General features: G+C 56.7%; 1 protein-coding gene and 1 non-coding gene across 2 annotated transcripts; both read left to right on the top strand.

Moving 5' to 3' along the window:
• The first annotated feature begins 9622 nt into the window (after positions 1-9622).
• LOC118976690 (uncharacterized) lies at positions 9623-22481 on the top strand. Its single transcript, XM_037031306.1, has 6 exons — positions 9623-9757; positions 10827-10943; positions 17929-17991; positions 18565-18656; positions 21348-21678; positions 22470-22481. The coding sequence occupies exons 1-6, from the start codon at positions 9743-9745 to the stop codon at positions 22479-22481; spliced, it is 630 nt and encodes a 209-aa protein (XP_036887201.1). The 5' UTR covers positions 9623-9742.
• On the top strand, positions 9869-9945 carry LOC118977010 (small nucleolar RNA SNORD112). The gene has a single exon (XR_005064419.1). It is a non-coding gene; the product is annotated as a small nucleolar RNA SNORD112 (small nucleolar RNA).
• Positions 22482-22900: the final 419 nt, after the last annotated feature.

Genomic DNA, 22900 nt, shown 5'->3' with positions numbered 1-22900 from the left:
CGTGACATCCTCACCATCCTCTTTACCGCCATTCCCATCAGTACCGTAGGCATCTCCCTCATAGTCACATATACAGACCACACTGTCTAAGTTACCTTACCTCCTCTTCAGAAAAAGTCCTATAAGGTGTGTATTAGTATTGTAAAATTCCTTTTTAAAAATATTTTATTTATTTATATTTTGAGAGAGGGAAAGGGAAGGAGAAAGAGTGGGAGAGAAACATCAATGTGTGATTGCCTTTCATGTATCCCCTACTGGGGACCTGGTCTGTAACCCAGGCATGTGCCCTGACTGGGAATCGAACCGGCGACCCTTTGCTTCACAGGCCCATGCTCAATCCACTGAGCCACACCAGCCAGAGCAATATTGTAAAATTCTAAGTCTCTGATACAAAGTTCTAATTAAAATACAAAATTTGACTAAGTAATTCATCTGCAGTCTTTTCTGTTGGGCGTAAAAATCTCAGTATGTTTCTTAAAACCCTTAAAATCCTTTATTGGCTAAAATATAAAATTGAAAAATTTAAATTGGTTACCATGTAAAATGTACAATCTCAGTATTTCACTAAAAGTCCTTAGAACTCTTTATTGGCTAATATTTAAAATGTAGAGAATTTAAATTGATTATAATTCAGAATCTTAGTATGTCTCTTAAAGTCTTTAAAACTCTATTGGCTCAAATTCAAGTTCCTTAGCAAGATGATATAAAAACTAGATTGTACTCCTTCATAATATAAAGTCTACAATTGCTAATTGTAGTTTACAATTTTGAGTTTACAAATTTGATGATGTAACTGATTAAGTCCTATTACCTTCCTGCTTTCAACCTAAAAACGGATTTCAATATTCCTTGAACATCAAAATTCAAACTTTTAGTAAGATGCGTAAAAATGATCTCCACTTACTGATTTAAAACTTCCAAAGTTTTTATTCACTGCTAATAATACCAAGTTCCAATCACCATAAAATAAAAATGTTTAGCATGTGATTTATTTGCAAGCTGATGGCTATAGAATCCCAAACCTTACCCAGCGACTTCTAAATCCTCTGACCTAAGTCCAGCCTCCTAAGCATGAGAGAAATATTTGGCCACGACCGACATACCTCGAAATAAAAGGTTATCCCCCCCCCTTGCAACATACATGATGAATTTGGTCCCATAACTTCTGCTTTAAAACCCTAAAGTGTCTTTTAGTCACCTTTGAGACAAGATCTAAACTCCTTGGGCTAAAATACACATCTTATTCTATAATTTCCACGCACACTCATTAAACACTGAGATTTCGCCGTATTCTTCTCTTAAAATCTCTTAATGGCTGAAATCAGCAGGCACAAAAGCCAGGTCCCGTCCTTCCTCCAAACACAGTCCAAACTTCTTCCCGTGCCGTGTGGACTCATTCATTCGCCCTCTGTGAGCGCCCCGCCCCGCCCATCCACTCCTTGCATGACCCACTCCTCCAGCCCAAAGTACAGACGGGATGCACTTGCTCTCTGCCCTCAGTTTATTATCTGGCTCATCAGATCCAGACACCTTAGCATAAAATTTGTCTTTCCAGCTAATTTCCCTGGAGACGAAGCTCTCATCAGTCACTCCTTACAACCCTGTGTTGGCTAAGACCTTGGCTGCCTCTGCATTCACTGAGTGTTCCAAAATGAGATCATAACCCTTCCCCAAATGAAATGCTCAGATGCCTTCAGCTCTCACATAAAATCTCATCTCCTTGGCATGTGATAAAAATCTGATCATATTATGTTTACCATAAAAATCCACTTTTGTAGCTCCGCTGAAATGCGTAAGTTTGATCGTGTAACTCAGTTTCAAACTTCTCAAGGTTTCTTCATTGCTTTGGGACATAAAGTCCCAACTACTTAACATAAAATGCAACATTTTACCATGTAATTTATCTTCAGATCAGTCTATAAAAAACCGCTAAATCTCATCCCGTCATTCTTTTAAAGCCTTTATTGGCTTAAACCCAAGCTTATTAGCATGATGTAAAAATCTGATCTTGTCATCCCTTAAAATAAAATTCACACTTCCCAGCACAGTATATAAAATTTGATCCTGTAACTAAGTGTGCCTTAAACTCTTAGACTCTCTCAGTTGTGGAATTCTGGAGTTAAAGTCCAAGTTCTTAGCATAAAGCATGGATTTTATTTTGTGATTTCACTGCGTACTGTTTATCAGATACAAAACCAACCCCTCATGATGTCCCTCGCTTAGAACTTTGTATTGGCTAACATCGAATTCCTAGGTGTGTGCAGCAGAAAAACTAATGTCAGCACCTAGGAATAGATACCAAATCTTTGCATCTCCCCCGAGTCGGTCGTGAAAGTGCCCTGGTCAGAGCTTCTCAGCGCTGGTGCCAGAGTCGATCAGACCTCGTTGGCACGCTCTCCAAGTCAGGCAGCAGCCTCTCAGCTGATGAAGTCCAAACGCTTTAGTGTGGTACTTAAATTCGTGGCTATTTCTTTTCTATTTCTAATTTTCAATGTTTCCTCGTTGTCTATATAATACAGGGCAAAGCCAGCTGTCTTAAATACGTTCAATCACATTTTTCTGCAGACTTATCTCCCGAAAGCAAAAACCTCGCCATCACGTTTCTTCAAACCCTTTGGCAGGAACCCAGATTCTTTAGCATGTTTTAAAAGTCTGATTCTGTCACTCCTCAAAATAAAGTCCAGATACTCCCAGATCTATTCATGAAAGCCCCGCTTAAAATCTTTTCATGTTGAGGTAAAATATCTCAGCATCTTAGCGTGGTGCCCAGACCCAAGCCTGCTTATCTCAGTGTAAACCCTTCTGTTCACTTCACGTCCACGCCGTGAAATCCAGAGGCCTGAGTGTGGAATGAAAACTGTACCAAGCATCCGAACCCAAAAAGCCTGTCTGTCTCTCTTCATGACTCAGGATGTCAGGCAGGAATTCCTTTGCACGAATCCAAAGTTTTTCACCTCCAATTTTGCGTTTCGGCCCCCTGTCCATCCTTATATGTCACCCCCGAAAGACTGGGTTTCTTATCTCCTGCCGCCGAACACATGTTGATTTTACTGTGTTTAAGCTGGTACCTCTGCATATGATTCATGGATTCACACAGTAGCATGTCCTGGTTTCTTTTCTGGGACAGGCACTGAGCTGGATTCCCCGGGGTGAAGAAATGGAGGCAGCCTCTCCCTGCCGGACACCTGTCACCAGCAAGGAGATGGGGACTGCACCCTTGTAGTTACGTGCCATGCTAAAGGTGAGCGTGGGGTCTTGGGGGTCAAGGCTGGGAGGGTTCCTCTACCTCTTTGAGGGTTCTCTGGGCTCAGCTGTCCGTCCCTTTGTGAGGACTTTGGGCCTTGCTAAAGGTGGAGGTGCCTGTGCTGTCTCACCTGTCACTTTGGCCAGTCATTCCTTGTGTCCTCAGACTCCCGCACACCTGCCCACCACTGCTCCCCCTGGCCAGTGTTCTGGGCCCTCAGTCCTATGAAGGTCCCACGGCACGTGTGGGGGTCCCAAGCTGTAGGACAATTTCTTTAAGCCATATCTACTACTGGTTTGGAAATTCTCTCTTCACACCCCCTCCCACATCAGGCCTTGGTGTCCCTGGTTCGGGGTCTTGGAGTTGTACCCTCTCCCCCGACACCCACAGACACATACCCCAGCCTCACCACCTGCCGTGCCCAGAGCTGCCTCCTCCGTCAGGTCAGCGCCCTGCTTGCCTCTGAGCAAGTGGCCCATTGGGTCAGGGCTGCCAACGTGCATCTATGAAGGGCTGGCTGTGGTCGGGGGGGCCAGGGGCCCGCCCCTCCGCGAATACCGCTCCCTGTCAGCTCACTTGTACAGTAAAGGAAAGCTGATTTTAAAAATAGAGCTTGGAAGAGGATATGAGAGGATATTTAGGAGCAGAGTTGAGCCTGGGGTGGGGAGTGGAGGGATGAGAGGAGAGGTGAGGGCAGGGGAGTCGGGCTCGGGGCCCCAGTTGCCAAAAAGGAAGGTAGAAATATGGCAGGCAGGGCGGTGGAGGGAGGGGAGGGAGACGGGCTCTCCCTTCCAGGTTCCCCATTCCTGGCCTCTCAGACACCAGCGTTAACATGGGAGCCCTTGGCTCTCTGGGCCACCAGGATGGGCACTGGGGTCAGTACCAGGCAAGCACCCTGTCGGCTGCTGGAGTGTGCTCAGAACTGTCTGGGTTGGAGGGACACAGCCCCGAGGTCTCAGGAGCTGGGTGGCCCCACTGTGAATACACTCCACTGGCAGGGGGTGGGCACCCTGGGGCCCTGGGAGGGCACAGGCTGTAGTTAGTTGCTTTGTTGAAGTAAAAAGTCAAGGTCAAGAGGTGCCCTTGGCAGGCTCAAGCTGAGGCTCCTTCTTGGTTTCCCTGGGGTGGACCCATGCTGCGGTCCCTCCTCATCCCGCTTGGTGGTTGAGGGCAGGGGCTCTCTGGGAGCCTGCGAGGAGGGCACCGTTGGGCTGTGGGGCCTACAGGGGGCTGCTGGCCCACGTGGCTCGCCTTGGGGTCCCTCTCTTCCAGGCTCCTTCCCCGTTCCTTCTCCACTTCACTGCCTGGCTTGTGACTGGAGACCCCTGGGCCTCACTGATGAGAGAGCCTCCTCACCTTGGCCCAGAGCAGCCAGCCTTTCCCCTCTTCCCCTGGGGCGTGAATGTTGCGGCCCCACTGGGCCTTGGACATCCCTGGGGAGACGGAGTCTCTGGGAGGGGGCTGCCATGAGTCCGGACAGACAGGGTGTGACGGCAGAGCTGGGGCTGTCCCCAGGGCTTCTCTTCCAACCCCAGACCGGGCTGGGGGACCTCTTGGGGAGGGTCCCTGAAGCCCCTCACCTCCTCAGGCATCAAGGTGAGGGCAGTGCCCCTGCCCTGGCAGCGTTCCTGCGGACAAGTCCCTGTGGGCCCCCCACCCCTGCTTCTTGACTGGCAGCTCCAGGGGGCAGCTGGAGCACCCGGCCCAGAATAACCCTGGGAGGGGCTGGGAGAGGGGTCACAGAGAGAGTGTCCTCCTCTGAGCTGCCCTAATCGGCAGGGCCAATCAGCTGCTCCTGACGGTGTGCTGGCCTTTCAAGGCAAGCCCACTGGAGGGAGGAGCCAGCCAGCTGCCAGCAGGACCCGCGCTGACTTTCAGCACGACTCTGTCCCCCCGGGCCCTCAGTTTCCTCAGAGTGGCCAGGAGGGCTGGGCATGGCCTTCTCATTTTGCTCCTGTTCCTCTGGGGTCCCAAGAGGTGCTTGAGGGGTGACCCTGGGGCGCAGTGGTTGGGGGCAGTTCGGCAGAGCAGGTAGAACTAAGGGGCCGCCACCCCACCTCAGCACCATTGTCTGCTTTTGGGAATTGGGGTTCTTCCATGTCATTTGACTAGAGGACCCCACATCTTAGCTGCTGTCAGGAGCACAGGCTGGGTGGTTTTATCCAGAACTTGTCCAGGTTTGACGCCCAGGCAGGGAGGGGCCTCGTGGGATCCAGGCCTATCTCTGGTGGTCTGTCGCTGCCTGGGTGAGCCCGTGGCTGTGTGCTGGAGGGGGCTCCAAGGCGGGTGGAGGCAGAGGGTGGCCTCAGGGTCCCCACTGACAAGTGGAGGGGGCCCTTTCCCCCAGGGGACACAGGCGTATCAATCCCTCAGTAAACGTGAGGCACCACGCACAGTGGGGGCACATCCTGGCCCCACTGAAAGGAGCCCCCCTGAAAGGGCTCCCGTGGCGTCCCTTTCCCAGCCTGTTGGGCAGTGCGGTTGCCGTTCAAACACCATCTTCACTCGTGGGGCCGACTTGCCCTGTGTGGGGCAGTGCCTGGCCTTGGAAAGGACTGCGTGGGAGTCCACGGGGGAGGGACCTTGCCCAGGACCTGTGCCTGGAGGTGGTGTTGGCTCTTGGACCCTGGCCACTGAACCCCCTGGTGATTCGGCTGGTGACTGAGGCTGGGGAGGGGTGGGGCGTGGATGCCAGTGTCCTGACAGGGGTTATTACATTCCATTAATTTGAAAGGATGTCACCGCAGTATCTGCGCCGGGACAAGCAGGACCCTTGCCACTCAGCCCTGTCACTGACTGCTCTCCTTACCGTGCGGGCGTGGCCCAAAATTGAATTTCGAGGTTCAGTCGCCCCGTTCAGGAAGCAAGAGGCAGGGGTAGCGCTCAAAGCCAGGTGGTGGCACGGAGGGAGCGGGAGCGGACGTCCCACGTCGGGTGGGCAGTTGCCATCCAGGGACCTTGAGGGACCCTCAGGCCCAGAGAGGCCCATTTCTATGGTCCACAGAGCCAGCCCTGTGGCCCAATGGGAATCTGCTTCTGTCTCCCCCCAAAAGCTCATGGAGTCATTCCCGATGCATTTTGGCTAATTTGGGTGTCAGTGGAGGGTAGGACAGCTGGCCCAGGACCTGCTAATTACAGCTGCTCACGTGTTTGAACCAAGGTACTGAGTAACCCATGCCAAGGTTTTTCTGTAGACAAAAGGACCCTTTAACATTTCTGCCCAATCACCGGCCCACTCCATTAAATGCTGAGCGCCCCCAGGCCCACACCCCGCCCCCAGTCTTACCTTTGACGCAAGTATTCAGTGGGTTTGCTTCCGTCCTCTGGACTGGGACCTGGCTTCTTTCTAGAAAGTTATTGGATAAATTAATGCCTTTGTCACGCGAGCCCAGGTGCTGGGGCGGCACCATCTCAGCCCGAAGGCTTTCTCATGGGGCCACGTCGGGAGCCCCAGTCCTGGATGCTGTGTCTGGGGCCTCCGTGAGGTGGCTCGCGCACTGTCTGTGTGCCCAGCACCGTTTTCATTCTCCTCATTCTTAGAACAGAACACCCTGTGGAGGGCCTTTCGTTATCCCATTTTCCAGAAGGGGAAACTGAGGCCTGGGACATACCTTAAGCCACTCACATCTCTAACAGTACCTGGACCACACGCTCACCCACCCAGGGGCCCCACTAGCGCTCTTTCCATCACCTTCACCCCGTTCATGTGGGACCCCCATTTTGCTACCCAGTAAATGTACTTCCGAGTCAATGTGAGGCTGGGGCCTGGCCTCTTGCGTGACGCTGAGTGACCCTCTCAGCTCCCTGACCTTTGACTCCCAGGCAGTTTGAAGTAGTACCTTCCCAGGCAAGCGGTGCAGCCCTCACCTGGGAGCGGGACCCCAGCCTGTTTTGCTCTGGCCTCTGGTGTCAGTCTGCGTGCTCTGCTCTGCGCTTACCCTCTCTTGGTGCATGCACAGTAGGGCTTCCAGCAGCGGTGAGGCCCGAGGCAGTGGCTCAGGTGGGTGGGCTGTGCCCTGGCCAAGACCCCTGAGCAGTTTCTCTTCCCTCCCAGGTGGCCAGAGGTGAGGCGGTAGCTTTCTCCCAGGAAGGGAGCAGATGCCCGGCCCAGGATGGAATCTAAGGTCTGGAAAATGATCTTCCTCCCTCTCTCGTTTGTATATTTGAACAGTTTGTAAACGTGCACACCCCTGAGAATGGAACTAATGTGAACCCTTGCCCCCACAGCCAAGGCTCACTGCCCCAGAGGGCAGTGAGTCGCCGGGTTCCTGACCAGGGCGTGGCCACACCCGGGCCCTGGGGATGGCACACCTGCCCGGAGGTGCTGACCTCGCCGCCGACCAGGTACCGGAGACTGCTCTGTCATACTGAGCCTTTTGGGGGAGGGGAGTCCTTGGAGAGTGAGGGGTTCTGCCCCCGTAATGTAGGAATGTCATTAAAAATCCAGTCGGGTGTGTGACCAGGGAGCTGTTCAGGTCTCTCCCTGGGGCAGAAAGAGGGCTGACAACTGGGACCTTTGGGATGGTGGCTTTGGGATGGGGGCTCCCAGGGCCTGCTCAGGGGCAGAGAGGGCGTGTGCCCCGGGGGGAGGTGGGTGACCTTGGACCAGGGACTGTAAGTCCCCCCTCCCTCTCTCGCAGGGTGAACAGCCTTCCTCAGACATCACCTAGATGCCTTAAGTGAAATAACATCAAATGCTTTGTATACAGTAGACACTAGACACACAGAGATGCTTCTTACTTTATGGGGACCTGTCTCTTTACTGTCCCTTTGAAAGTCCTTCTTATTGTGTAGCATTCAGAGGGAAGACGGGGGAGCAAGAGCAGGGGGGTCGGTCCCAAGTCCCCAGAGCCTTCTCCTGAGTCAACTGCGTGGCTGTGTTGACGTCACCTGGGTTTTCGTGGGAAGAGTGACTCCTGCCTGGAGGTGGTGCAGGTGACTTCATTCTGGGCACTGCAGTTTACCGTTATTATTTATCCCAAGTGTATTTTGCATCTGAAAAACCACCACAGACTCTTCAAAGTGTGCAGGGGACCAGCCTAGTCCTGAACACGCTGCTGTGTTGTAAATGGCGGAGTCTCACGTGTAGGGAGGGGACAGAGAACTGCTGTTGTTGGTCAACTGGCACACAAGGTCCCGGTGGGAAACAGGTCCCTGCCAGCTGAGGCGAGTAAAGTTCTAGAAGGGCCCCCTCTGCGTTAGCCTAGTGGGAGGAGACATTCTACCCGATTCGCCAATGGGTTGCTCTGTGCTGACGTGGGGGTGCGGGAGGGTGCGGGCTCATCTGGGCTCGGAATGGGCCTTGTGTAGTGTCCTCGGGTCCCTGAGCCTCAGGTGGTGTCTTTATCTGTAGGTGACAGTGAGCTTGGCGTGTGCTCATCCAGGGGTTCTGACCCCTGAGACAGCCAGAGGGGGTGCAGGTGGGGTCTGAGGGGAGGTGGGTGCCTGCCTTGGACATGAGGGGGCCGGTGGAGACCTGTGAGGTTGCTCCCCGCATCTCAGCAGAGGCGTTCCAAACACCTCTGCCGCGTGGCCTCTTGGTCAGAACTGGGAGGAAACCGGGCCGCTGTGCGTTCCGCCCGGGGTCGGAGCTGCCCGGGGCACAGCACGTCCCGGGAGCTGTGTGGCTGCTGCCCCCTGCCCCCCCCCCCCACACCTGTGTTCCTTTCCCCTAGGTCCATCTCATGTCACATTCTTGTCCCAGTCAGCTAATCCCTGAGGATGCAAGCCAGCACATTAGCTTTCAGGGCTGCTCCGCAAAGACTGAAAAGGAAACAGTACTCCCTGATGGGTGCATTGCAGACACTGGCCGGGCAGCTCTGGGGGGTGGGGGCCTGCGGGTGGTGAAGTCAGAGCCTGCAGCCATGTACCTGCTGGCCTCCCGTCACTGACACGCCGCTCAGCGGCTCCCAGGCCCCAGCTGCAGAATGTATGAAATGAAGACAGGCGTGATCTCTGGGACCACATCAATCCCCTATGTCTGCGGGACTTGTTCTGGGGGTTTGTCCATTCCTGCTCCGTCAGCCAAAATGGCCTTTTAGTGTTTGTTCAAAACAACAGCAAAAAAACCCCACTTGCCAATGTTTATTTTTAATGGTGCGAGAAACGCATCGATAATTAATACACTCATTACGAAAAATCAAACACTGCCGATAAAAGCCAAAGCCAGCCTCGGCGCACTCCCTCCCTCTGTCCCAGCCCCTCCCTCCTCCACATATTAACTCCAATTACGGGCTTCAGGGTTATGGTCGCAGTCTTTTTTTTTCTGGGCATTTGCATGTGTATAGAAAGAGGACTCTAAAGTGTATGATTCTGCTTATTTTTGCAGTAACTATGTCGCTGTGTACATTCCCTTTCTGAGCAGCTTCCCTGAGGATCTGCTCGGGGAGGGTCCGAATTGTCCCTCAAAATGACTCTGGGGTCTGCCAGCCCGAAGTCCGGTTAACCGCCTCCTCCCTGCTGTCACGTAAGCCCTGGCTTCTCCCCCGGAGGGGACGGATGGCGGAGGCAGGTGTGAGTAATTGCTGAGGTCTGGCTTGGAGGAGTGGGCTCCCGAGTGTGTGTGGCGTTATTATAGATGAATACGTGAGTGCATAAATTAGCACAATAGAACAGGGACACGCCTGGGCCGGGGATGAGGAAGTGTTCTTCAACAAAAGGTCATGATTAATCCAGTTCTGTGCGAAACGCTGATGTCCATTAGAGGACAGTCGTCCCGCTCCGTGGTTCTTTCTAAGAGCCGTTTAATATTCCGGTGTAGGTGCCACGGCGGGCCGGCCCAGTCCCTGCTCTCCTGCGGAAAACTCCCCACTCTGCGTGTGTGAGCTGGGGGCGGCGTGTGTGTGCCGTAGAAGTTTCGGTCAAAAAGCCCCCGCCACTGGGGTGGCCACCAGGTTCATGGGTGCTTGTTATATGAGAAAACAGATACATGTGAATCCATAAAACATTAGTGTCCCTGGCCTAGATTTATGACGGGGGGCCTGTCACGAACCAGGGTTTTAATTGATGTAATTCTGCTTCCCTGTCGCCCACTCAGGAAGATCTAATAAGGGGGTCCCGTGTTTTGTCATTGGTAATGCCCCTGCGGTGACAGGCTGGGCTGTACCTGTAGACACTGTCCTTTTACCCCAAGTTCTAGAGCCGAGGTAGCTGCGTTAACCAGTTTGCAAAGTTTATTTTCACTGAGTGATTTGTTTAAATGCTGTTTTGACCTCATCACTATCTTGCTTTAAATCTTTCATCTGACTTCCCGTGGCGCCTGGGACAGGTGCCAAGAGCCGAGCTCGGCACGTAGGACCCTTCAGGGTCTGGCCGGAAGCCCCTACCTCCTCAAGCCCCTCCCTGACCAGTCCCCTGGGCTCCCTGGCATACTCTCAGCTCCCTGCCCCTCTCTGCTCCCCGCTTTGCGGGGAAGCATAGAGGCTTCCCCCCAAAGCCCTGTGCAAAGTCCTGCAAAACTCAGTCCCTGAATTGTGACTCTGCACTGACATGTCTTCCTGGTCCCAGACAGTGTCCTGCATTTTTCTAGAATCCATGACACTGGCCATCTGTTCACTAGCCCCTCTCCATTGTCCCTTTCCAGGACCCTTGGCGCCCTGTCTTGCCTGGATCTGACCCTCGCTCATGGAAGACCACCTCCTTGTCTTCCCGGGGCCGACGGGCCATCTTGGAGGGGGAGCTGTTTGCACCGCGGCCCCCGGTGAGTCCTCCGAACACCATTGCACTGTGAACACACACCTGGGGAGGCCCAGGAGGGCGCCCCCCGACCTTGTCCTGCCCTCTTGCGTGCACACACGAGTCCCTCTGTGTCTGCCAGCAGTTGTGTATGTGGCACCCTGAAACTCAGAGTCTGGGGTGTAGCATCTCAGGGTTGTGAGTGCCAGTGATGGGTTTTGGGGGCCTTATTACAGCCCCGAAATTACAGTTGGTGGTGCCTATGGTGGTCTGCTCCTTGCCATAGGGAAGTGAGCTGGTCTCAGAACATGGCAACGAGGCAAGTGCCAGCACGTGGCAGCAGGGCCACCAGCTGGGGTGTTGGTGACAGGCGTGGGGAGAGGACACGGTTGAGAGTGGTGTGGTGCGTGCCACCTAAGCTATGGTGGCATGTTCTAGAAAGAACACAGGTTTCAAGGTAGAGGGCTAGGACGCCAGGGCCCCTCACCCTTGGGGTGGAGGGTTCGCCTGCCCTCAGGGGGAGCAAAAGTCACTAGCGTGCTCAAGGTTTGGGCCCCTTTTCTTTCCCTGGGGTAAGGGGCACCTCGAGAGGCTGGCCGTCTTAACCACAAACCTGGCTACAGACCAGACGTAGGGCTGTGTCTTTGAAAGGCCCCCAAGATGTTCTGTGCCTCAGTTTCCTGACATTAAGAAGAGGAACTGTATTCTCCCATGGGTTCCAAGAAAAAACGCCACCAAGGAGTCACCCAGCGCCGGAGCCATAGCCCTGCCTGTCCCATGCCCTCCCAGAACGCTCACCCCTCCCTCCTGAGATGGGCGGCTCCTCTCGGAGCCCCCAAGGGGAAGACAGAAAGGCCCGGGACAATGTGAGCAGGCAGGAAAGACTCTGTGCCCCTGCCCCGGCGCAGCCCCCCAAGGAAAATGCTGGCATTTCCCCAACACAGGGGGGCCCGCAAAGGGGCTGCCCCACCGGCTTGAGCTGCGCACTCCTAAAAAGTTTGTCGACCGTTTATTTAGTTTAATTTTTTAAATGTATATAAAATATCGGGCCGCTCTTCGGCAGATTTTTTAGGCTCCTACTTTACAGACTTTGGCAGGCTTGGCTCGGAGGAACAGGGGTTCCAGGCCCCAGAGGTTCCTAATTCCTGGAAGAACCTCTGGCTAAACCCGACTCGTGCTCAGTTTCACAGAAACGGCTCCTGGGGCGAGTGGCCTAAATGAGGGTTTTGTGCCGAAGCCAGCCCGCCCCCGGGGGAGCAGGCTTGTGTGTCGCCTTTTGCACAGAAGTGAACTTCCTCGGCCACTGCACACAAAGGCCCCTCTCTCCTGAGTTTCAGGCTTGTTTACTCTGCAATGCGGGGCCCAGGGCTCTTTTTGCCACAGCTGTTTGCTGAGTGGCCCTGAGCTGCGCGAGCCCCTGTGGCCCCAGCTTCGTGCCCGAACTCTCTGTCCTGACTTCTCCCGTTAGGGCAAGAGAGGCTGGCTTTGTTTGTGTCTGGAGCATGGGGACCGACTGGGACGTGAGGCTGGGACAGTGCACCCTCATCCAGGAGCCCCTCCCCAGCCAGCCTGCCTGTCATGGGCCGAAGGTTTTGCTACCCTGTGGCCTCTGGCTGGTGAGGGACAAGGGTGGCCGAGTTTTCCAAATCCACCCCTTGTCCATTCTTCGTCCTCTCCCGAGCCACCAGCTCCCCTGACCAGAAACACTATTTCTTTGCGTGATGTGTCATGTGCGCAGCTTCTTCCGCACCCCCGGGTGGTGCCGCAGTGGCTGCAGCACGTGTGTGAACCCCACTTCACCAAACATTTTCACAATTTTAGTGTTTTAATCAATTGAAACGGCAACAGTGATGAAAAACAACAACACTAGATTCTGAGAAACAAATGGTCTGCCAAGCAGCACCTAAGTGGGGCGGCAGTCTGTCTGTCTGTCTGTCTGTCGGGAGCCAGCCTGCACTTCCACCTGCAACACGATGCTGCCCCCCCTCGGCGGCCCAGAGCAGCTGTTGGGACCCCGAGGCTGGCAGCGCCCCCGCAGCCCCGCTGTCAGGAGCAGGGCAATTAGGCAGCAGTGGCGAGGGGCTCTGTCCCTTGGCGCCTCTGACCTCCCTGAGTCTTTCTACCCTAGGGAGGGGCTTGGGGGCGCCTCTCCACCCCGAGGGTGAGCAGCCTGCTTATGGCGGGGGCCAGGAACACTGGCCCCTCAGCCAGCCTGTCTCTCTCTCTCTCTCTCTCCCTCTCTCTCTCTCTCTCACACACACACACACAGACACACACACAGACACACAAGCTGGGTGTCTGCACTGGGAACAAAGACAAGAAAACTCTTTTAGAAACTACAGAACAGAGCCTCATCTAGTGGGGGTCCCCTGATAAAGGCCCAGTCCACCCCAAGTTCCGGGGAACTGAGTTCCCATGAACGGGACTGGAGAGCCAGCAACCGACTCCAGAGCAGCCTCACTCATTACCAGGCAGGCCCCTCAGCCCGGCCCCACTCGGTGGCTCTCAGGAGTCACTGGAGCATCCCCATCACAGTCCAGCCACTGGCTGGGCTGGTGGCTATGGCCCAGTCTCCAGGAAAGGGCCCTTCTTTTTTCAAAACTGCTGGCCCTTCCACTCAGGAGACCCCCGCTTCCTACTTCCGTGCCCCCTGGGAGGCTGCCCCCACCCTCTGTCTACCCCAGCCTTACCCCAGAAAAGACCCAGGCCAACCTTTCTGGGCCTGGGAGCCACGGCAGGCGCTTGGCCTCTCCAGGTGGCTCAGCCCTTGAGATGGGGAGTTGGCTGCAGGACAGCTCTCCACCTCCCCCGCCCCGCGCTGGCCCCCAGCACTCACCCCCATTCTCCGCTCCTCTCCCTCACTGCCTCATTGTGACTGAAGCGCTCCACCAGCCATCGGTGTCTTTGCCATTCAGCTCAGGGCAAGGTACACGGGAAAGTCCGCGCATCCTTGCTCTGACCCCAGCCTGCCTCACCGCAGCCAGCCCCGCTCGCTCGCGCACTCTCTCGCTCGCTCGGGACTTAGCTCTGGAGGAGCTGCTCAAAGGCCTAGACGTGCAGGCTGCCAGCCCGGGCAGGGAGCCGCGCTGCAGCCTCCCGGCCAAGAACCGGCCTGCCGCTCTCCGCTCGGATGCCTCCCGTAACAGGGAGCTCCCTCTCTCCCCGAGCAGCCCGCGCGGGGCTTGCACGCCGAGCTGCTTTGCGGAGCCCTCCCCTGCTTTCTGCATCTGCCTCCGTGGCTCTCGCAGCCCCCTCGCCCCCTCTGCCCTCCGCTCTTTGCAGGCAGCTGGCTCCCTCTCAGTCCTCTCCTTTCCGTGCGGCGAAGCCAGCCCTGCGTCAAGGGTCAGCGTCGGTCCCGTCCCCGTCCCCGTCCCCATCCGGACCGCGACTGTCTACACCTGTGCCGGCGCCTCTGCCCTGCAGATCGGGAGCTGGGACGGCGCCCTTTGCCCTGCTGTTCTGCAGAGAGCCCAGGGGAGGGCGCGGGTCTCCCTGTCCGGGTCCAGCGGCTCTGGATCTCTCTCTGAAGCAGTTTCAGAGCCCTCTCGGGTTTTTTTTTTTTTTTTTTTTGGCCCCTTTGCCAGTTGCCAGGGAGAACGCTCTGTATGCAAAACTCCTGCCTTTTCTGCAGGAGCGGCTGGTGGCCCTGGTCAGCCCGTGGCCGCAGCGCCAGCACAGGCAAGCAGCTGCCTCGGGGCTGGGGGCCTCCGGAGCCAGGCAGACCCGCCTCCAATCCCAGTCTCTAGCGGCGGCCACGGCAATCCCCTTCCCGTTTCTGAGCGTCGGGGTTTCCTCTGGGAAGGGGAGGAGAGGGGCTCCCCACCGACTCAGAGTGAGACTAGAGGACATGAGACAGCTTAGCTCACATCAGACGCTTCACCACTGCTTGTGGAGGAGCCGCAGGGACCCAGGGAGGGAGGCACGCATGGAAAAAGTGTTGCCAGAAAGAAACGGGTCTGGCTTTTCCCAAACCCCTCTCCGAGTGCAAAGGGGGCCCTGGGCATGGTGCAGACCCCTCTGCCGGCTTTACCGCACACAACAAATCAGCCAGAGGCAGCCCTGGGCCTGTGAGCTCACAGCGGATGTAGTATATGGTAGAAATGACATGTAAACCCACATCTGTGTTTAATAAAGCAAGAACTTCCATTGTATATAGCAGCCCGGGGGGCTGGGGGGTGAGGCTGGAAGAAACAACTTTCCTTGCAGCTTCCTAGAATGGCCAGGGCAGACAGGGGGCGCTAGAGGGAGAGGAGCCTATGGGGCCCAGGCATCTCACAGACTACCGGCTACCGTCGCCCACCCATGCCGTTAACCCCAAGCCACCATAGTGCACCTACCTTGCCGGGCCCAGACTCGAGTGGGAAGCTGGACACGAAGGCTGGGAGGCTGGAAGGCTGGAAGGCTGGATGCCGGCTGGCTTCCCGTCCTCGAAGCTCAGTCTGGTTGGGGAAGAGACAGGGAGTGAGTCACTGTAAATCAAGGAATCAAGGGGGGTGCTGGCATCTGAGATTTACGGAGCCCAAGGTGGGGGCCAAGGGCTGAGTTGGGCTGTCTGCATAGGATTCTCCCTGGCAGAAAGTCAGCAGCAGCCTCAGAACCCCCATTGGATTGATGGAGAAACTGAGGCACAGAAAGGGGAAGTCCCGTACTCACTGTCTCTCAGCTGGTGTGAGGCCGAGCAGGGATGGAACCCCAGTGAGTCCAAGACTGCCCACCGCACCCTGCTGCTGAAGACTGCTCAGCGAGGCTGTGCTGAGGGCCAGTGGGGGGGGGGTGTGGGTGGGCAGGGGATGGATTGATTAGTTCTAAGCACCTCCCAGCGGTGCTTGAGATCCCAGCTCCTCTGTGGCCCAATCCGTTTGAAGGGCAGATTTTAAATTAGGTGGTAGCACCTATGGGCAGAGGCTTATGAAAATAGCATTATTAACCTGATGTGAAGAGGGCCCTGCCCACCTCCACGCAGATTGCAGGCAGAGAGGGAGGGGCTGGGGCTCCTGTGTGGACAGTGAGTCAGAGAGGACGGAGCAGGGTGGGGGGGGGGGCCCTGGAGCTGCTCCTGGGGAGAGCTGGCTGTGGAGGGGCTGAGGACTGGGTTCAGGCAGGGAGGACCATCTGCAGGGTAGCCCCTCACCACAGGGAAGTACGCCCCGCGAGAACCCACTCCTGGGGGGAGTCCCAGCCCCTTCTTGGACGCAGACAGCCACTCTGAGCCTCGGCCCCTCAGTTTCCCTCTCCGTGAGGCAGCGATGGAAAGCACGACACTGCAGGGAAAGCCCCGATTCTCACTAGCCCCTCTCCCGCCCCTTCCCGCTGCTACAGCCTCCAGACACCTGTCTGCTTGTCAGCCACGCTGCACAGGAGTCCCAGTGCAGCCGAGACAGGGCGGGAGGGAGAGAGGGAGACAGAGGGGGACATGTGGACTGGGGAAGGGGGGGGAGCCGCTGCCCCCGACTCAGAGAGGAGGCTGCGCCGAGGTCTGCATCAGGCAGGCTTGGGTCGTTTAGGATTTGTGCCAACTCACGGTGCAGTGGAAGCAGGCGGTCTGAACTCTCCAGGTGCCAGCCAAGAGTCTGTGGCGCCCCCAAGTGCCACAAGGGGGCTGCCTGGGCCACGTTTTAAGCCCGGAAAGTGAGGAGGGGGAGACAGGCAGTAGGGACTGGCGTGTTTTACTTTTGTAGTGGCGCTTTCAACTGCGTCAGAAGCGTGCGGGGGGCCAGCCTGCCCTGGGCTGGGGGCCCCAGGAGGGGTGGCCGCATTGCCTGGGGTGGCCGCGGGCTGCGCCCCTCCCTAGCAGAGCCGCGCTGCAATGCAGCCTGCTGCCGGAGGGTCCCGGAGCTGTTTGGCGGCCGGTCTCCCAGAGTTGGAAGTGAGGGATGTTGGGGGAGCCCAGGAAACCAGGGTGCCGAGGGTCTAGCCGCTGCCAAAGGGCTAGGAAGGGGGCGAGGAGGAAGCTGTGGGGGTCCTGGGGGCGGGGGTGGGGAGACTGCTGTGGCCCAGGGGCCCAGGGTGAGTCAGATTGCAGCCGCAGGACGGGTAGGACAGAGAGAGGCTGAGGGGGGAAGTGAGGGAGTGGGGGTAGTCGGGGCAGCGGGGTGCACGCCGTTTTAGGGAATAAGCACCATTTTACAGGAAAAGCACAGACTCCTATGCTCCCAAAAAAGTGAAAAAGAAAAAGTATTTGAAAACTGTACAGCCGAGCCCTCCCCAGCCTGGCTCCACTGCTCTCGGGGAGGGTCCCCAACCCTGCCCTGGGGAAGGGAGGTACTCCCGGCCGGCCGGGAGAGCCGGCGAAGGGCTTGCAGGGTCCAGGAAAGGGCTGGAGGCCCAGTGGGTGCGGGGCCGAGAGAGGAGTAGAAAGGCCTGGGGGTGCGGGAGGCCCCGGCAGGGAGAAAGGTGGGGGAGCACAAGATGGCGTGGGGACGCAGGCAGAGGGGCCACCGAGGGGCCTGGAGGACCTGCGAGGGCAGGAGGGCCTGCGGGAGGAAGGGCCGGGGGCCCCCTCGTCCCCTCCGCCGGCCCCCCTCTGGTCCCCTCCTAACGCAGAGACATTGTTCCCGGTTCCGCGGACATCCAGCTGAGACCCTGGGTCCCTCTCCAGTGCCTCCTGTCCCGCATTTATTGTGCCTTGTTTACTTTCAAATCCTCTAATGGTGAGGCGTTTGAAACAGCACACAAGTGTAGAAACAGTGTGCATTTCCATCCCAAGTTGCGCAATGTCCACGTCCCTGCCACCCAGCTGTGGTCACTGTCTTGTTCCATCTGAACCCCCGTCCCCCCCCACCCCCGGCCCTCCTGCCCCCACCCTGGGCCCTGTGGACGCCAACTCCGTGTCGCTTTCTTTGAGTGTTTCTCAGTGTCTGTCTCTGAAAACAGAGAACTCTTTTCTTTTTTAAAAACATAACCACAATGTCATTATCACAGTTAAAAAATTAACAGCATTTCCTTAATGTCATCCACCATTTATCCAGCTTTCAAATAGCCCCCGATTGACTCATAAATCTCTTTTCCAGTTGGCTTGTCCAAGCGCGTGTCCAGTCTTCCCTGCATGCCCGAGGGTCCCTGGGCACACAGAGGTGAGTGTGACTACAGGTTGTGGGGTCTGTGAGGAACCCACCCTCAGTAGCTTCCAGTTTCCTCACAGAAGACGGCACTAACGCCAGGTTTTGTCTAGAGCCGTTGTGAGCACCAGCAGGGTCCCCTGTGAAGTCCCCAGCCCTGCATCTAACACACAGCAGACCCTCAGCAAATGGGAGCCGCCGGGGCTGTTCTTCTTCCCTGGAAACCTCTAACAGGGGTGGGTTGGGGAGGCAGGACCAAGCTGGGTTTCATCCACCAGGCAGGCCCCCCCCACCCCCCCCGGGGTCGTTAGGATGGTTCTGGACTGCCTACGGACCAGGGCAGCCTGCAGCCCCCACGGCGTCAACCTCCCGGTTGGCTGGCTCACAGCAGCTGCTGTGACCCAGGACAACCCCCCTTGTCCCTGCTGCGGGACCCCACCTGTTGCCAGTCCACTAGATGGCACCCTCTGCTGGGACTCTGGGAGGGACCACCACCCCAAAGTGCAGTGGCCCCAGGTGCGGCAGGGGGCTGCCCAGTGCTCCCGCATCGCAGTCCATGTTTTAAAAGTGTTTCTCAATGTCACGCAGGTGGCCCCAGTCCTGCCCCTGAACACAGGGCAGCCTGATGCTGAAGCAGAGGGAAAGGACAGCTCATGGCCAGCCGCTCGGGCCAGACACTGGTATGTCTGCGTCCTCTTTCAATCCTGGCTCAGCCCCTTCTTGTTTCCCCCTATTTCACGGACGAGAGGATTCTGACAGGTCAGTGACTGGTCCGAGGTCAGCTAGGAAGCAGGACCCAGGGTTCCAGCCCGGGTTTGTCTGACCCCTGAGCACACCAGAGAGCGGGGGGGAGGACACGAGGTGTGATGGATGGATGGACGGGTGGGTGGATGGAGGCGAGGTAGAGGCAGTTTCTCACCCAGACCGGAGGCTTCCTCGTTCGGAGCACTGAGGTCGTCCCAGGGAAGCGCTCGCCGGTGCAGCTCCTGCCTTCAGCTCTGCCTCTGAGCGCACTGGCTGGCTCAGGTGGCTCTGGGACAACAGGTGGGCTGCCCGTCCTCGGGGACCAGGTCCCCGCTGTGGTTCTGGAGCTGATCTGCGTCAGCTCTCAGTCCCCGCTGCTCTCCCGTACACGGAGAGACAGCAGGCGGCCCCCCTTCCTGGCTCTCCTGGGTGGAGGAGAGTCCCCTGACCCCACCACGTGCCTGGGTCTTTTCTAGCCACTAGGCGTAATTGTGCCTCTTCTCAATCAGCGCAGCCAACCCCCATGATAACAATTACCGTCCTGCATTCAGATAAAAGGAGCCTCAGCATTAGGGATGAAGAGAGACTCGCCCCAAACCGTACGGGGAGCACATACAGAATCGGGACTGGAGCCCGAGTTTGCTTTATTTTCAAACCCAAACCCCCTGCCCCCATTTCCTTCTTTTCTTGATCGTGCCTGAGAAAAATCGGCACTCCCTGGGGGTCCCCCCCCCGTGGAAGACTCAGCCCCCTGGCCTGTCAGGGAGCCAGACTTCTTATCCGCTGGCCTCCGAATTTACTCCTCAGGTGACACCTTCTGTCACTCATCCTGGTTGTCAAGACCATTTATAATGAGGGGCAGGCCTGTCACTGGCGTCCTGCAGCACACTAGTCAGGTGTGACTAGCATACTGGTGGCTGATGTTGGGACAGAAGGCGCAGGGGGCCAGATGAAGAAATTCGTCTAGAGGCTGAAGGGGTCCCAGGCAAGGAGGGAGGAGCCCGGCACAGGGGAGAGGGCAGGCCAGCAAGCCCCCCTGCCGCAGACTGCTTCCGTTCAGCAGATCCCTTCCATGTACTCTGCCGACGGGCTGGGCCCCTGTTACCTGCACCCTGGACGGGATTCAATCCCAGCTCTGCCCTTTGCTGGTTCTGTGAGGTCAGACCAGGTAGTTCATCTCCGTACTTCAGTTTCCTCAGCTGTAAAATGGGCAGAGTACCCCATCTCCAAGGGGTCCTTGAAGATGGCGTGACCCCCAACATTTAAAGTGCTTAAAACCATGCTTTCCGGAGGGTGAGTGCACAAACATTTCATTACAGCGAAAGTTGCGACCATTCCAACTGTTCTCTCGTGGGAGCCTCTGGCCTCTCCGACTGGGAGGGAGCACCGCCCCCCCTCCCCCGTGACAGCACGCCAGACAGGCGCTCAGGTGTGCATTTCTGCCTTTGGAGAGGGAGGTGGGAAATACAAGCGCCAGTGGAATTGAAGACTGGAGGACTTCTGCTCCGGTCTGGAAATGGGAATTCCACACAGCGAGTGGACATGGCCAGCAAACAAAGGAGTGAGGCTGGAGCAGGTGCTGCGGCCCCGAAGGAGCGCCCTGAGAGCAGCGGGGCAGGCGGGCAGGGGCAGGAGGGACAACTCCACTGTCTGGGCTCAACCCCATGGCTTCTGCCTTCTTGGGGCTGCTCTTGCCAAACTTACAGACGTGTCTGCTTGCTCTTTGGAGGGTCAGACGGTCCCTCCTGTGCCCCTTCCCTGCACTCCCAGATGCCCCTTGCAGGCTGCCGGGGTCTCAGGGAGCAGGGGCAGCAGGTGCAGTGGGGCTCGGGGGTCCGGGGGAGAGACAGGCTCTAGAGCCAGAGTCCCCACATCTGCTTGTGGGTCAGCCCCTCCCTAGCTGTGGGAGCACCTGCGAGTCACTCTGCCTCTCTGAGCGTCAGTCTTCCCACGTGTGAAGTGGGGCTAATAATCTCTGCTCAGTGCAGCTTTCTCTTTGTCATTTCTTTCTCTCCCGTTCCCCATCTGTTTTCCTTCATCCAGTTGACCCTTGGATAACACGGGGGTTGGGGTGCTGACCCCAACACAGTGAAAAATCGGTGTGTAACTTCTGGCTCCCTCAAATCTCAAGTACCGATAGCCTGCCGTTGACCAATAGCCTCGCAGATACTCTCCATGGCTCGTTAACACATATCTGGTATGGGATGTGCATTTTACACTGTATTACTGTGACAAAGAGAGCTGGAGAAAAGGAAGTGTTATTCATAAATCGTAAGGAAGAGGAAGTAAATTTACAGTATTTGGGGGAAAAAATCTGCATGGAAGTGGACTCACACAGTATAAGCCAGCGCCATCCAAGAGTTAGAGTTGTCGTCCCCACCGCCACCTGTACCCTGCGCACGGTGCTTGTTTCTGTGAGTGTCATCTGTTTCGTCGTAGACCAGGGCCTGGCACCAAACACACGCTCCAGATTTTTGGTGGGGGGAGGGGAGAGAAACAAGAGATGCTGTTGAAGGGCACCCACCCCAGAGGGCTGTCGAAGTTGCAGGGCAGGCAGTGTGGTGCCTGGCGGAGAGTGTGCATTCAATAAATATTGGCTAATTATGATTATTACGTCTAATTCACAGGACTGCTATGGGGAGGATCACGCAGGATAATGTATGCTACGGCATGCTGCGAACGCGGCATGCCGGGGCTGGGAGGCACTGCGCTAATGATCTGCTGCTGCCGAGGGAGAAGTTGCACTTAAACTTCGTGCTTTTCATTTTCGTACCACCTGGGAGGGAGGGGAGGCCGGTGGATTGCTGCCACCTGAGGCTCAGACGGGGACGGCGCCCTGCTGTGGGGTGTAGGCGGGGCCAGGAGTCGCGTCCTGGGTCCCAGGCCGAGGGCTCTTTCCATGACTGCTCCTTGAAAATCTTCAGGTGGATGTGCATACATCATACTATACACACATATGTAATCTATGTTATGTGCCACAGTTGTGTCTGTTTCTTATTCTTCATGTCTCAGCTGCTCAGGCGTGGGTGTGCTGGATGCCCACTCGGCTGGCTGGGGAGGAAGGAGGCTGGCCAAATGTGGTCCGGAAGGGTCAAGGGTCAGAGCAGAGGCCCCTTTGGTTTCTGGGAAACTGTCTGAACATCCTGGATCTCATGGCTTACACGGCCCTGGGGGTGGTCCCTTTCGCACACAAACCCTGTTCTTGGGCCACCCCTTCCCAGGGCATGGGTTTAAGCTTGGATGCCAGGTCCAAGCCCAGATGGACCCCAACCATTTCCTGCCTGAGGCCCCTCCTGCCCCAAATCAGCATTCATTTGTTCTGTGACCAGACGGGGGTCTGTGTGACCCGTGGGGTGGGTGGTGTGGGCCTGGGTGGTCTGAGCGAGGGTCCGTGGTGCGGTCCGCCCTCGAGGTGGAGCCTTGCGGGGGCTGCCGTCCTCGGCCTACAGTCGGCACCGGCCGGGGCTCAGGACAGAGAGGCCAGGTCACGTCTCCGCAGTGCACAGCTCGTGAGTGCCTGCTGGGGTGGAACCTGGTCTGTCTGTCTGTCCAGCACACGTCTCGGGCGCCGCTGCACAGCGGACAAAGACTGGCGCGCGGGGCTCAGAGTCGGGAGGCGCACGGGGTCCCCTGGCCGACTGCGGTGCGAAGTCACAGTGCATTTTGCATGGGGACTAGGGCTGTGACTCTCCTGCAGATGGGGAAATGGGCCCACAGGGGGCAGCTCCCTGTCCTGATGTCACCGGCAGGGTGGGATTTGAGACTGGGTCTGGAGGCAGGTGTGTGGTGCACATGCAGGTGTTCTGGCCGTGGGCAGCACGGCCTCATGTGCATGGTGAGCCCCGGCGTGGAGTCCGAGGGGCTGGGGTAGAGGCTTTACCACACTCTGGTGCACGTGCCCTGAAGTCAATCACTTGTTCTTAGTTATCCTCCTTAACAGAGGCCGAGGAAGCTGCTGGACCATGAAAATATTAATATTTCTTAAGGATGCATATATGTGATAAAGTTTTCTATGTATAAAAGGGAAAGGGGAGGCTATACAGGAGGTTTGGGGTGGTTGTTTGAGGTAGAGGGCAGCAAGGGGGGTTGGGGGGCCCAGGGGTGGGGGTCATGCCTGGTTAGTGTCCTGGTTCGAGTCAGTGATACAGTGAGAGAGGGGTGTGCCAGCAAGGATGAGGAC

Source organism: Sturnira hondurensis, unplaced genomic scaffold, assembly GCF_014824575.4.
Source record: "Sturnira hondurensis isolate 20B ecotype Veracruz unplaced genomic scaffold, ASM1482457v3 Scaffold0021143, whole genome shotgun sequence".
Lineage (NCBI taxonomy): Eukaryota > Metazoa > Chordata > Mammalia > Chiroptera > Phyllostomidae > Sturnira > Sturnira hondurensis.
Note: the sequence above shows the minus strand (reverse complement) of the source record. Positions and strands in the feature narration are given on the sequence as shown.

Bases quoted from the DNA above. Each gene is read 5' to 3' on its own strand.
- LOC118976690 (XM_037031306.1), top strand. The intron at 17,992-18,564 runs GTGAGTGTGACT...AATGTCACGCAG, and splicing joins GGGTCCCTGGGCACACAGAG to GTGGCCCCAGTCCTGCCCCT. The intron at 18,657-21,347 runs GTATGTCTGCGT...TCTAATTCACAG, and splicing joins GCCGCTCGGGCCAGACACTG to GACTGCTATGGGGAGGATCA.